General features: G+C 39.9%; 1 protein-coding gene across 1 annotated transcript; it reads right to left on the reverse strand.

The window, feature by feature from the left end:
* Nucleotides 1-1,611: 1,611 nt before the first annotated feature.
* On the reverse strand, nt 1,612-12,707 carry abtb1 (ankyrin repeat and BTB (POZ) domain containing 1). Its single transcript, XM_058390422.1, has 12 exons — nt 12,428-12,707; nt 10,598-10,660; nt 9,844-9,899; nt 9,436-9,580; nt 7,927-8,086; nt 5,286-5,331; nt 5,082-5,198; nt 4,858-4,970; nt 4,675-4,773; nt 4,318-4,485; nt 2,755-2,955; nt 1,612-2,554 (listed from the first exon to the last, which is right to left on the reverse strand). The coding sequence occupies exons 1-12, from the start codon at nt 12,481-12,483 to the stop codon at nt 2,348-2,350; spliced, it is 1,431 nt and encodes a 476-aa protein (XP_058246405.1). The 5' UTR covers nt 12,484-12,707; the 3' UTR covers nt 1,612-2,347.
* Nucleotides 12,708-12,919: the final 212 nt, after the last annotated feature.

The raw sequence follows: 12,919 nt of genomic DNA on the forward strand, positions 1-12,919 counted from the left end.
TGCTCCTCTGTTTCTTTGAGATCACCACACAGTGAAACTGAAGCACTATAAACAAATAATAATAATAATAATAATAAAACCACTAAAGTAAAAGAAAAGCTTAGCACCAGACCCAGATAAACATCTCAGACTGCTGTACAGCGTGATACATCAAGACCTTGGATTTATAAGGTTCATATGCAGCAAATTGTGTCGGTTAAGGAAACGACTCATTTATTCATTAAAGAACGGTCGCAAAGCAAGAAGCCCTCTATCCTGAAGACTTTGCTGAAGCTCTGACACTGGAGACTCCTTCCATAATCTCCTTAGAGAGAAAACCTCCTCATATTGATTTTCTTTCTGCATTAGAAGTCCATGTGTAAGATTTTACTGTAGAAATTAAAACGTTGGCATTAACTTAAACCTGTGATTGGGATTACAGGCTGCACCACTGCAAAAATAACATCTTAGCATCTATTGAATCTAGACAAAAATCAAACACTATTTCTTATTATAAAATTAAAATAAAACAAATCTAAGATTACTGAGCCCATTTCTAGACTTATTTTATATTTTCGTATTTTTAAACTTAGTTTAAAACGAAACTTTAATTTCTAGAACGAAGCAAAATCTGGAAATAGAAGAAGAAAATTGAAAGCTTAAAAATATACCTAGATATATTCTTAATAATCCTATATTCGCTTTATTGTAATTGTATGATTTAATAAGGAATAGTAAATAAATGTAACTAGATTCCAGATATTATCATTCCCTAAAATGTCTTTTTTTTTGCATTATAATCAACCTTCTGTCCAATCAGAATTCAGAATAAAGAATTCAACACTTTCGCCACTTGCAAATATTTAGCAGGATGTAAATAATACATTAAATGAATAATTAATAATAATTCACTTGTGAGGAAAAAAGTGTCAGAACCTTATAATTCTACGGTCTCGAAATGGAGTTAAAACAAAAACGAAACAAAAAAACCCCAGCGCAGTCCGAATCCAATCCCATGTTTTTGCTCTGTCTGGATTCTAACACACCCGAGACAGGTAACAACAGACAGGAGTGTAAGAGCTGTGATGTTATGGGTCATAATCACAGAGAACACACACACACACACACACACTCCCGGTGCTGGAAGTGTGTCCAGAAATTATTTCAGCTCATAAGCCCAAAAATGACAATATTCTAAGAGATCTCACTGAAACAGCTGAACGTCTCAGACAGACACAATCTCAAAATATCACATGCTAACAAAATTCCGATCCTGTAGATCAGCTCTTTTAAGTTTTATATAAATGACCTCGTAATCTTAATAATGACGAAAAAAAGAGCAGTCATAATATTATCATATTAAAGCTGTTTATGTCAGCGCTGAAGTGCATTTTAAATCAACAGAATATTGTAATTATTATTATTAATGGGTAAACACCAAATTGCTGGTTATCTCTGATCGGATGTCACTAATTACAGATTGGTGCGTTACATAACCACCTCCTGACGTATGTGCGTGTTTTAATGTATTTGCGTATTTATACGATCACCAAAGTGCCTTTAAAATAAACATAATCCGTATGTTTAACTAATAACACGCGTTTAAGTCCTTTAACGAAAGACCTCGCTATCTTTTTCCTGATGAAATCATTATATGATGAAGTAAATGAAGCACTTTCGCCTCTTGTTATTATATTACACCTTTTATATTAAGACTGTGGATTCAGATTTAATTAATTAATTAAACAAACATAATTCACTGTTGATTAACATTAATTCGCAGGATTCCTGTGGCTTATATATATTTACGTATTTATTTATGGCTCATATTTTCATGTATTTTTTTAATTATTATTTTATTCACATATTTATTCATTTGGATCACGATTGTTTAAAAATGATTCATTTGCTCATAATTGTTGTTGTTTTCCTCATCTGTATGACTACAGGTTTATAAAGTGCAGAGCGATAGATTCAGACACGATGCTGTAAAGCAATTTTGCTCCTAAACTGCTTAACTAATCGCAAAGCGTTAATATTTTAGTCATTATTCTGCAGCCCGTATCTCACTTCAGTGTAACTCTATCGTTATGTAACCATGCTTAACGGATACACAAAATGATATTTGACCGGTTCTCATTCATGATAATAAGAACAGAATCTAATCTAAAGTAAAACCAATAAGTAAACTTGCGTAAAGCTTTAAGCTCCACTCAGTGTGAGGGTATATAAGAGCGAGTTAACGTTAACAGCAGGCTGTTATTCTAAAACTGATCGCTACTCATTTCCGGTGCGCAGAAAGCGTAGATAAAGCCGTAACGCCACACCATGTTATCCTACGCATAAGCCTGCGTTTCTGCGTGCACGCTCAGCAGTCCAGGCCGATGTAATTGAGCAGGAACTCGAGAGCGTGCAGTTTCTGGTTGGCCTCCTCGATGGCGCTGTACGTCTGAACGTTGCCGCTGATGTGGTAGCGGATGTCGTCCACCAGCGGGATGGAGTCCGTCTCCTGGCGTGCCGCCACATTCTCGGCGTCCTCTCGGATCAGCTCTGCAAACTCCGCCCTTTCCACCAGCTTCCAAACACACACACAAAAACAAAAAACAAAACACACACAAAGGTTCAGGATCAAAGAGCCGCACACATTTTTATTACACGTTTGATTTATTCGCATCTTCAAAAGCTTCTCTTAGGTCCCTGTCCTGATTAATATTCATGCTCCAGAGATCAAAATCCCAGCTGTGACAACACGTGCATGTAGAGATGGAAACGCACCCTCTCGATGATCTTAGCCATGTACTCGGTGCACTGGTCCTCGAGGCGCAACAGGCTGAACAGTTTGGCCGTCTTCCACATGTGCAGAACGTTTTCCTCGCTGAGCAGAGCGGCCAGGGTGCGACCGCACAGGCGCTTCAGACCCGGCAGAAGGTACATGTCTGCTACACATAACACTTCGTAGACGCTATCGTGAGACAGCTGTAACACACACATAAACACAATATTCCATGCACGTTAATAACACATTGAAAATTCAGTAATACAGACGGATACTTGGCTCAAATCTGCTAACACGGCACTAACAGAGACTTGCATTTCCATTTATGGCATTTGGTAGACGTCTTTATCCAGAGCAACTTACATTTATCTTATTTATACAACAGCTTGGTTGTCTTGGTGGACCTGGGATTTGAACTCAAGACCGTCCAATCAATCGTCTAACCACTAAGCTTAGTGATTAGTGTGTTCGCCTCGCATTTCCAGGGTACGGGGTTCGATTCCCGAGTTTACATGTTCTCCCAGGGTTCTCCAGTTTCCTCCCCCAGTCCAAAGACATTTACAATACATTTCTAGCACCTGGATGACACCCTTATCCAGAGCGACTTACATTTTCATCTAATTTTTTATGCAGCTGAGCAACTGAATGGTTAAGAGCCGTGTTCAGTGACACAGCAGTGGCAGCTTGGTGGACATCACAACCTCCTGATCAGTAGTCCAACACCTTAACCACTAAGCTACTGAAGCTATTGTAAGCTACCAATGCAGCTTAGCTAATGTAGCCTAGATGTGCGTTGTTAAATATATATTATAATAATAATAATATTTATATATTATATATATATACACACACACACACACACACGAGTTGTAGACCAATTGGCATCTTTAAATTGTCCATAGTGTGTGTGTGTGTACGTGTGTAAGTGTGTGTAATTATATTCTGGGTCCCCCTGCCTTGTGCCCCGAGTGCCCCAGGATAGATTCCAGGTTCAGTGCAACAGAAAAAGGATGGATGGGTGGATGGATGGATGGATGGATGATTAAATATCATCTCAGTTTGTGTTGCCACACAATAACCAACCTACTGTATTATTAGATGATGATGTAATACTCAGAAACTTTATGCATCAGCATATTAGCATATAAAACTATTGTAAATAACCTCTTTCACACATGCACTGAAAGCTAACAGCACAAAGGGTTATCTACCCTAACCCCTAACCCCTAGGTATGAGGACAAATTGAGAGAAGTACTAGTAAAATTTCTAGAAAAAAACTTATCCAAATAGCCAAATCCTCCAGTAACACAAGAACATTTCAAGCTTGAAATAAGAATAATGAAAATACACCAAATGAGCAGTCTTCTCTTTTTCCATAATAATAATAATAATAATAATAATAATAATAGCAGTTAAGCCAATTAGGTTATTATTCTAAAATAACTGATGGTTACTCAGACCCCCTGCAAGCCACGCCTCCTTTACACCCATCTCACTTGGTAATGTCAACCTGACTTGGAGAAAGTTGAGTTTATTAGTGTGTGTGTGTGTGTGTGTGTACCTGTGTGTTATTGCTGTAGATGTAGTAGAGGATTTTGGTGAACAGCTCGTGAGATACATCATGTAGAGTGATGACAGGAACTTCAGGGAGAGACTGCAGGGTTTCTCCTTCACTGAAATGATCTTCCACTAACGCCTTGAAGTAATCGCTGCGGCCACAGAAAAACGCCTGGAGACACACACACACACACACACACACACAAATGGTTCTTATACATGGTTCAAGCCAGAGATTTGCTGAATAACTGCAGTTTTTTTTAAAACAAGGACAGCTTTTTAATAAACAGATGAAGTAAATAAATAAATAAATAAATAAATAAATAAATAGATAGATAAAACAGTCTGAATATTTCATCACCTTATGACACAGGAAGTCATAACCGTCCACCCTGAAGCAGATGTCAGGGTAGCTCGGAAAACTGTCAGTCAAATCAAAAGGTAGCTGCCCGTATCCAACCTGAGAAACAGATCACATGCAGTTTAATCGGATAAAAGAACCAAAAACGTGCTTGTGAGCAGATCCGCAGTGTTTGTGTCTCACCCTTAGATCAGCGGGGAGAGCGCTGTCGGCTAACAGAGCCATGCCGTCCTGCAGCTGCCAGTCATGAGGATCCAGAGTGAGCACCTTCACACACGTCCCTGGCTTGTTGGACACTGACAGAGACAGAAAAGTTTTTCACTATTCGCTCTGAATACAAGAGGCGAGAGAAGAGGATGCGCGTGTATGGTGTGATTATTAATACACCAAAAGCAGCAGTGTCTCACCAAACTCCTGCACCTGCTTGCACTTGACCTCCAGCTCCTCGATGAGCTCGCTGATCTTGCACTGCTTGGCCAGACGCTTGCAGTCTTCCACGTAACTCACGTCGATGTCCAGCCGACCTGCAACAAACAATGTACAGCTGAAGAACTCTGAGTACGGCATCTACGGTGTTTTTGTTTTACGCTGAAGCTTCTTCTGATCCTCACCTGTGTAGAAGTACTGCAAGATGGCGGCGAATGCGGCCGGGTTTACCTGGTCACACACACAAAATGATGACCAAAAAAATTAGATGACCAAAAAGAATGTTGTATGGTCATGCATACGTAATCGGCACATATAATTAAACCGAGATTAGACGAAAAGAACGACACAGAGTAAGAAAAATGCTTGTGTGCCTCGAGGACATGTCCTACACAGAAACGATTAGAGAATTCTAGCGTTAAGGATGAACCCAATCCAGCGTTCACACGCTCCTGAGGGAAGACGGTTTTAGATCTGCACCGTAGCCGCTCTCAGCTCATTTCAGACGTGACCTCGATTACAACAAAATACTGAGGGAGGAGTTCACCTTCGCCTGGCACACGGTGGAGGTGAGTATTTATGCTGAGGTTTCGTTATATAACAGCGGGACGATTTTAATCTTTGTTTAAACTGCTGTGTACGCGGTTTTAGGAAAATTATCAACTCCAGATCACACGTCTCTGTTACTGATTATTTTCCTATAACAGCGCTCTCGCTAGTGTTTTATTGTTTATTCAGTTAGAGACTGATTACAGACTATTGCCACACAATAACCAACCTACTGTATCAACCCCTAAACCCCAGGTATGAACACAAGCCGGGACAAGAACCTGTACCATTTCTAGAAATAAACTTCCTCTAGTAACATGAGAACATTTCAAACTTGAAATAAGAAAAATAAGCAGCAAATATACACCAAACGAGCAGTCTTCTCTTTTTCCAAAATACTAATAATATAGCAATAATTATAACAAGGTCAAGCATTAAGGTTTATGTAACTGAGTAAACAATAAAACACTAGTGAGTGCAGTTATGGGAAAAAAATCAGCAACGGAGGCATGTGATCTGGAGTTGATTGCAATATGTATGTGGTACAGCTGATTGCCAAAGTTTAGACAGCCTAAAAAAGGAACAAATAAAGAAGACATTTTCAGTGTTTTATAAGATCCTCATTTCACCATCATAAAAAACAAGTCTCTCAAACATTAGCAGATGTCGTATATTATTATTATTTTTTCTCAGAGACGTCCATTACAAAACTGTGACTTTTTTTGACGTCTTTTGAACTATTACTTCCGGTGGTTTTGCCATATAAACTGTTTCTTTTCCTGCTTTCAGAAGATTTTTTTGTTTACTCAGAAACAAAGGGGGACAAAAACTTTAGCCCTCGACTGTGCTAACATATGCCTCGTGGATAAACAGAACAGGTTGAGTGTAGAGGAATAGTGCTGAATGGTTAAGAGTTCAGCACACTTTAAGGCTTCAAACTCAACTTATGCCCGAGTTTAGCATCAAACCTGGAATTAACCCTGGGGTATTAAAACTCAGCTTTTGCAGCATTAACTCCGCATTACGGTGGCAAACATGTACAGTGTGAAACGATGCGCTGTTAGAATGTCGCAATTCAAAACTGAACAGCTTTTGAAAACCTCATATCATTTTACAGTATCATTTGGCAGACACCCTTATCCAGAGCGACTTACATTCTTATATCGTTTTTTATACAACCGAGCATCTGAGGGTTAAGGGCCTTGCTCAGGGGCCCAGCAGTGGCAGCTTGGTAGACCTGGGATTCAAACTCACAACCTTCTGATCAGTAATCCAACACCTTAATCACTAAACTACCACACCCTCTGCATCACATGATTTGTACAGTCAGAAAGCCATTGTATGCATGTGTAAACAGTAGCTATGGACAGAAAAGTCTGCTCAGGACAAATTGAGTCAGAAATAGTCGAGTATTTAATGAACTGACTGTAACCGAAGTTGGATATAAACGTACAAAAGTCTAGAGGACTAGACGACAAAATTAAAAAGCCCAAAAAAGATCAGAAAGCTGTGAAAGATCACACCACCTGCTCGGGTGCAGAACGGCAGAGCTGGACTTTTTTCCCTAACTGATAGAGTGAAAGTGTGAGACGAAGTGGTGGATTTATCCCATCAGGGTTGTTGATATGCAAATTAGAGGAAGGTTAATCCAGGGTTTAGGAATGCAGAGTGTGAAATGTAAGGTTATGAAGCCTTTATTATAACCATACATTCATCACAGCACAGTGGAATTCTTTTCTTCCCCTATCCCAGCTGAGGAAGTTGGGGTCAGAGTGCAGGGGCAGCTATGATACAGCACCCCTGGAGCAGGGAGGGTTAAGAGCCTTGCTCAGTTGCCCACCAGTGGAGCTTGAACCCCGATCCTGAGATCAGCAACCCAGAGCCTTAACCACTTGAACCACCACTGCCTCAGAAATGACAACCCAGGATTCCTCAGGGTTGAGGAACTACTTCCAGTGTGAAAAGCCCTTTTGGAGATTTTTGTGCTTTGCCCCTACACGCCTTCTAAAACCAAGCTGAACTCGTATGTAGCCTTTATTTGCTGCCATTTGCACAAACACACCCATTCTTGGGAAGAAGTGAAAGTAAGATTCTCATGCAAATCTCTCATTTCCATATAACGAATCAGAGAGGGTGGAGGTGCCGCATGTCAGCGTGGAGATACTGACTGATTGCAGAATGAAATCTGACAGGATTCAGATAGATAATCTCCAGGTTAACGACCGACTGTGTTTTGTTTTGTTTTCTTTGAAGCATGTCTTGTGAAACGGCGCCCACCAGTGGATGTTTGAGAGCGATCATGGTCTTGTCCTTCCACTTAGTCTCCAGCATGTGGGCGAAGTATTCACAGCGAGCGCTGAGGATGCAGCGGTGCGTGCGGAACATCTCGCCGTGCACCATGAACGTCACGTCGCTGTACGAGCCCTGCTCCAGCAGCCTGCACACACACACACAAACAAAAAATAGCAGTTCAGTAAACAAACAGCTAAATGATAAACACATTTAAAATTATTAACAATTCAAAACACCAAATTTTTAGCAGATGATTAAGGTGAAATGAGACCTTGGGAATATCATGAATGTCTCACATGTCACCTTTTAGAGAAAGAGAAAGACGTGCGTTGTGTGACAGAGGCATCGTTCCGGCTCCAGGATGGAAAATGCAAATGTTAGGTTTGAATCAAATGCCTCAATTTTAACCCTGCACTTGAATGCCAGCGCAAGCAGTAATGGTCAATTATCCAGTTCCTTAAGGAGTTTTTTGTGATCATGGTGACTCTGGGGTTAAGGTGCTGGGTCACTGATTCATCAGAAAGTCAGAGGTCAAGCCCCAGCACTGACAAGCTGTCAATGTTAGGCCCTTAACCCTCTCTGCTCCAGGGGTGCTGTATCATGGCTGACCCTGTGCTCTGACCACAAATTCCAAAGCTGGGATATGTGAAGAAATTTTCACTGTGCTATATTGTATACACCGACCAGGCATAACATTATGAACACCTGCCAGAGCTGCAGTTTTGGAGATGCTCTGATCCAGTGGTCTAGCCATCACAATTCAGCCCTTCATCAAACTCACTCAAATCCTTACGCTTGTCCATTTTTCCTGCTTCTAACACATCAACTTTGAGGACAAAATGTTCACTTGCTGCCTAATATATCCCACCCACTAACAGGTGCCATGATGAGGAGATCATCAGTCTTATTCACTTCACCTCTCAGTGGTCATAATGTTATAGCTGATAATTAAGACTTCTTCTTAAGATATTAAGATTTTTCAAAATTCACATGGCAACTGCAGACCAAACAAATACTCAAAATTCCAGATAATAAAATAAAATAGAAAAAAATATGACACTGATGTATACTATCAGGAATTCCTACAATACTTCTGCAAGATATAAGACATAACACCACATACCACCATACTTCTGACCATATTATTAGAATTTCAAGCTTGAAACGATCTCATCACATCGTATATTATTGGCAGATAATTTAGCTTTAAGTATTTAAGCATGGGAAGCATAAAAATGCCAATAAAATCATTTCAAGCTGGTTAATAAGGCCAACTTCAATAATCCAATATCTGACCAATCGGATGTGTGGACTACGGCTTCTGACCAATCGTATTCAAGTGTTTGAGCTAGTTGTGGTAAAAATGTCTGCACCAAATAATTAGAATGAAGCCGACTGAAGGCAAGCAGCGAGGCTCTGGATCCGGGAATGTGCTGTAGTGCAGAACATGTACTCAGTCAGAGGAGTGTGTGTGAGTGTGTGTGTGTGTCTCACGTCTGCAGGAACTGCTCGTAGTAATCCCGCTGCATGGTTTTAGCTGTGATGCGCTTATACTCCTTGAGCAGGCGGCGTATGGAGTCGCTCAGAGCTCCGTACAGACATCGCTCGCCGTCGAACGTGTTCGCTTCACACTTCGCTCCTTAACACACACACACACACACAACAAGCAACTACTGCTATAACAAGCCATTTAGCAGATGTGATTCCTATAAAAGATCTAAAGATCTGATATTTCTTATACTGACATTCCTAAAATAAATTCCTCTTGCTAATAAGGAATAAAACTGAAAATTATTCAGAAACATGAGGAATTTGATCAAGGCTGCAGTTTTCTGTGGAATTTACTCATTGGATTGGGAAAATCGGTGAGATACTAGTTTAAAGGAAACTTTTGGTATTTACCGTTGGCCAATAAATACTGCACCAACTCCTCATGTCCACAGAGGCATGCGTAGTACCTACACACACACATGCACACAAAACGGAAAAAGAAACACTCATCATCATATGTTAAAGCATACAATTTTTCTATATTGGATTCTAAAATTCTCATTATTAATTATTATTATTTACAGGATAATAATCATTTTCAGAATTGAAGAACCATCAGCGCTGCTGAAGGGGGCTCTGATTTTTTTTATTTATTTATTTTCCAAAACAGATATGAGGAAAAAACAAATCCACACTGCTATCATTTAATGAAAAGTTGACAGAAAACCCTCGTGGTGATGAGTGAAGACACTAAAATTCACCTAACAAACATCTAAAGTCACAAACAAACCCAAAACTGCTTCCACTTGTTGATGTAATTTAAATAAGAAAAGTTAGAAGCTCATTAATTAGTTAATAGCTAGCTGGCTAGCGAGGGAGTGTCCACGAGCAGGAAGTGTTACGCCAGCATATTAAGCTGCTAGCTCTACAACTAGCCAAGACAACAGCAGCTTGGCGTAGAGCTACATTAATGAAGTATTAATGAATTACAGTGTATGATGTCATAACTCTCATCCGTCACATGACCAACATGACCTCAGAATCGTAACACAAAAAAATAAATAAATAATTTTAAAAATGCTTTTTCACCTTGAAACCAGTCAAAAACATTAGAATTATTTTTTATATAAAAAATTATTTTTTTTTAATAAAGTTTAGGACTTACAGAGGTGTACTGTCCCAGTTATCTCTGATATTCAGTTCCACATCTCTCTGTTCAACCAGGTATCTGAGGAAGAAAAAGCCAATACTCATTTATTCATTTCATCACCAGAACTTCAGCAATCAGACTCTAACGCAAAGTTACGGATCAAACACACTAGAGTCTGAAGGTGTGTTAATAAAATCGCAGCTCATTGTTTTTCTTTTTTTTACCCAGTGAAGAGGCTCAAAAGGCCAAACCAAGGCTTATAAACTTATCTGCCAGCGTCAGCTGCTGACTTCCTGCTGCTCCTGTGAGGAATAAACCACTCGGGGACGTGATGTTTTCAGAAAAGAATCACCACCGGGGTGGTAGTGAGGGTAACTGCCTCAATAACTGCCTCAGTAACTGCCTCATCACCCTAGACCACAACATCCATGCTCATTAGTCTCAGTGCTTTATTTCTTTTACACCACAACAATTTGCTAAAGACTATGTTTGTTTTTTTAATCATAAATGAACTGAAATCTCTTTAGGTGACATTGTGCCAAGAAACAACTCCTGTCATCACTTACTGTTCCTGCAGCAATAAACATTATTCCCTCAGCAACTTCATGAGGAAAACGAATCAGTATGTCATATTACAAACAAACAAACAAACAAACAACAAACAAGCTCACTCTGGCCTGAAGACTTTCCTGGGTTAGAAATGTTAGCTCCAGGTTTACTGCAGAGTTTTACAAACAACAACAACAACAACCACAACAACAGTCAACTTTCCAATTACAACAACAAACAACACTAAATACAACAATCACAACAAACTACAACACTGAATACCACAATCACAACAAACTACAGCTAAAGCTGACAACTATTACACCAGCTGACTTTACACACTCAACAACACACAAACACGTAATCAAAACCTTTCCAAATACAACAATACAGCAACAAACAATTACAACAACAAATAATCTGATTACAACAACACACAACAACGCTGAATCTGACAACTATTACATCAGCCAACCAGACAAACTCAACAACAACAACAATGCTAAATATAATCACAACCACAGAACAATCCAAACAAAAATAATATTAAATACAACAACAATGACAAAGTCAACCGCGCAGTCACAGCTGCAAAGTCAACTTTTCTCAACACACACGCAACAATGAACACAACAATCATAGCTACAACACTTAATGCAGCAATCACAAAAAACAACAACAAAACTAAACACAACCATTACAACCACTCTACCAAACTCAACAACAAAACTAGAGCTACAGTGTAAGAGTTACAACCCCAACGTGGCTAATCATGCAACATGCATCACAACCACAAAAATAAACAAAAACAACAACACAAAATGCAACAATCACAACCTTTTGTTGTTTTTAAAAAAACAACAAAACTAAACACAACCACAACAACCACTCTACCAAACTCAACAACAAAACTACAGCAACAGTGTAAGAGTTATAACCACAACGTGGCTAATTATGCAGCATGCATCACAACAAAAATAAACAACAACAACAACAACACAAAATGCAACAACAACCACCTTCAAAATACAGCAACAAAATGCAACAAATCACAACAGTGTAAGAGTTACAACCACAACGTGGCTAATCATGCAACATGCATCACAACCACAAAAATAAACAAAAACAACACAAAATGCAACAATCACAACAACAACCTTCCAAATACAACAAGAAAACTAAATGCAACAACCACAACTCAATCACAACATAACTGTCAAACCTCAACTACACTTCAACCACCAAACACAACACACACACACACGCGCGCGCGCGCGCGCACACACACACACACACCTCACTCTGGCAACGTCGCCCTTTCTGCAGCTCGAGAACAGGTCACTGGCGTCCATCTCCGCGGTGATAACGGCTCTCTGTAATGCATTGAAACGGCCTGTCTGACGACAGGAGAGGCGCAGGCGCAGTGCTGCAGGTTTTGCTGCAAAAGACCACTTTGAAACCTCTTCGTGAGGCGCGGGGGATCAGGCTGCACCGTCACTGTCGTCTTCTCTTTCCTGAAATTTCAACCAGACGTAAACAGGAACACGGAGTTATGTTTACCACCACCCGTTTTCCGACATACGTCCCTCTTACACTTAGGTTTAGCTGGTAAAGCTCCGCCTCCTGCGCGCAACGATTGGCTAGTAATCAAGTCACGTTTTCGAGCGGTATGATGATTGGATAGCGACAAAGCCAAAACAAAGATGATGTACGAACCGATTCTTTATTCGATTCATTTCGTTCGGTACATGCGACTCTATTGCTTAGTGATTCGTTTATGGTTATGGT

The sequence above is a fragment of the Hemibagrus wyckioides genome, linkage group LG05 (assembly GCF_019097595.1).
Source record: "Hemibagrus wyckioides isolate EC202008001 linkage group LG05, SWU_Hwy_1.0, whole genome shotgun sequence".
Lineage (NCBI taxonomy): Eukaryota > Metazoa > Chordata > Actinopteri > Siluriformes > Bagridae > Hemibagrus > Hemibagrus wyckioides.

What these genes read in the sequence shown, in the direction of transcription:
- abtb1 (XM_058390422.1), bottom strand. Translation starts at nt 12,483, where the DNA reads ATGGACGCCAGTGACCTGTTCTCGAGCTGCAGAAAGGGCGACGTTGCC. An exon ending in TACGAGCAGTTCCTGCAGAC is followed by an intron (nt 8,087 to 9,435) that starts GTGAGACACACA and finishes GTGTGTGTGCAG; the next exon opens with GCTGCTGGAGCAGGGCTCGT. An exon ending in ATGACTTCCTGTGTCATAAG is followed by an intron (nt 4,486 to 4,674) that starts GTGATGAAATAT and finishes GTGTGTCTCCAG; the next exon opens with GCGTTTTTCTGTGGCCGCAG.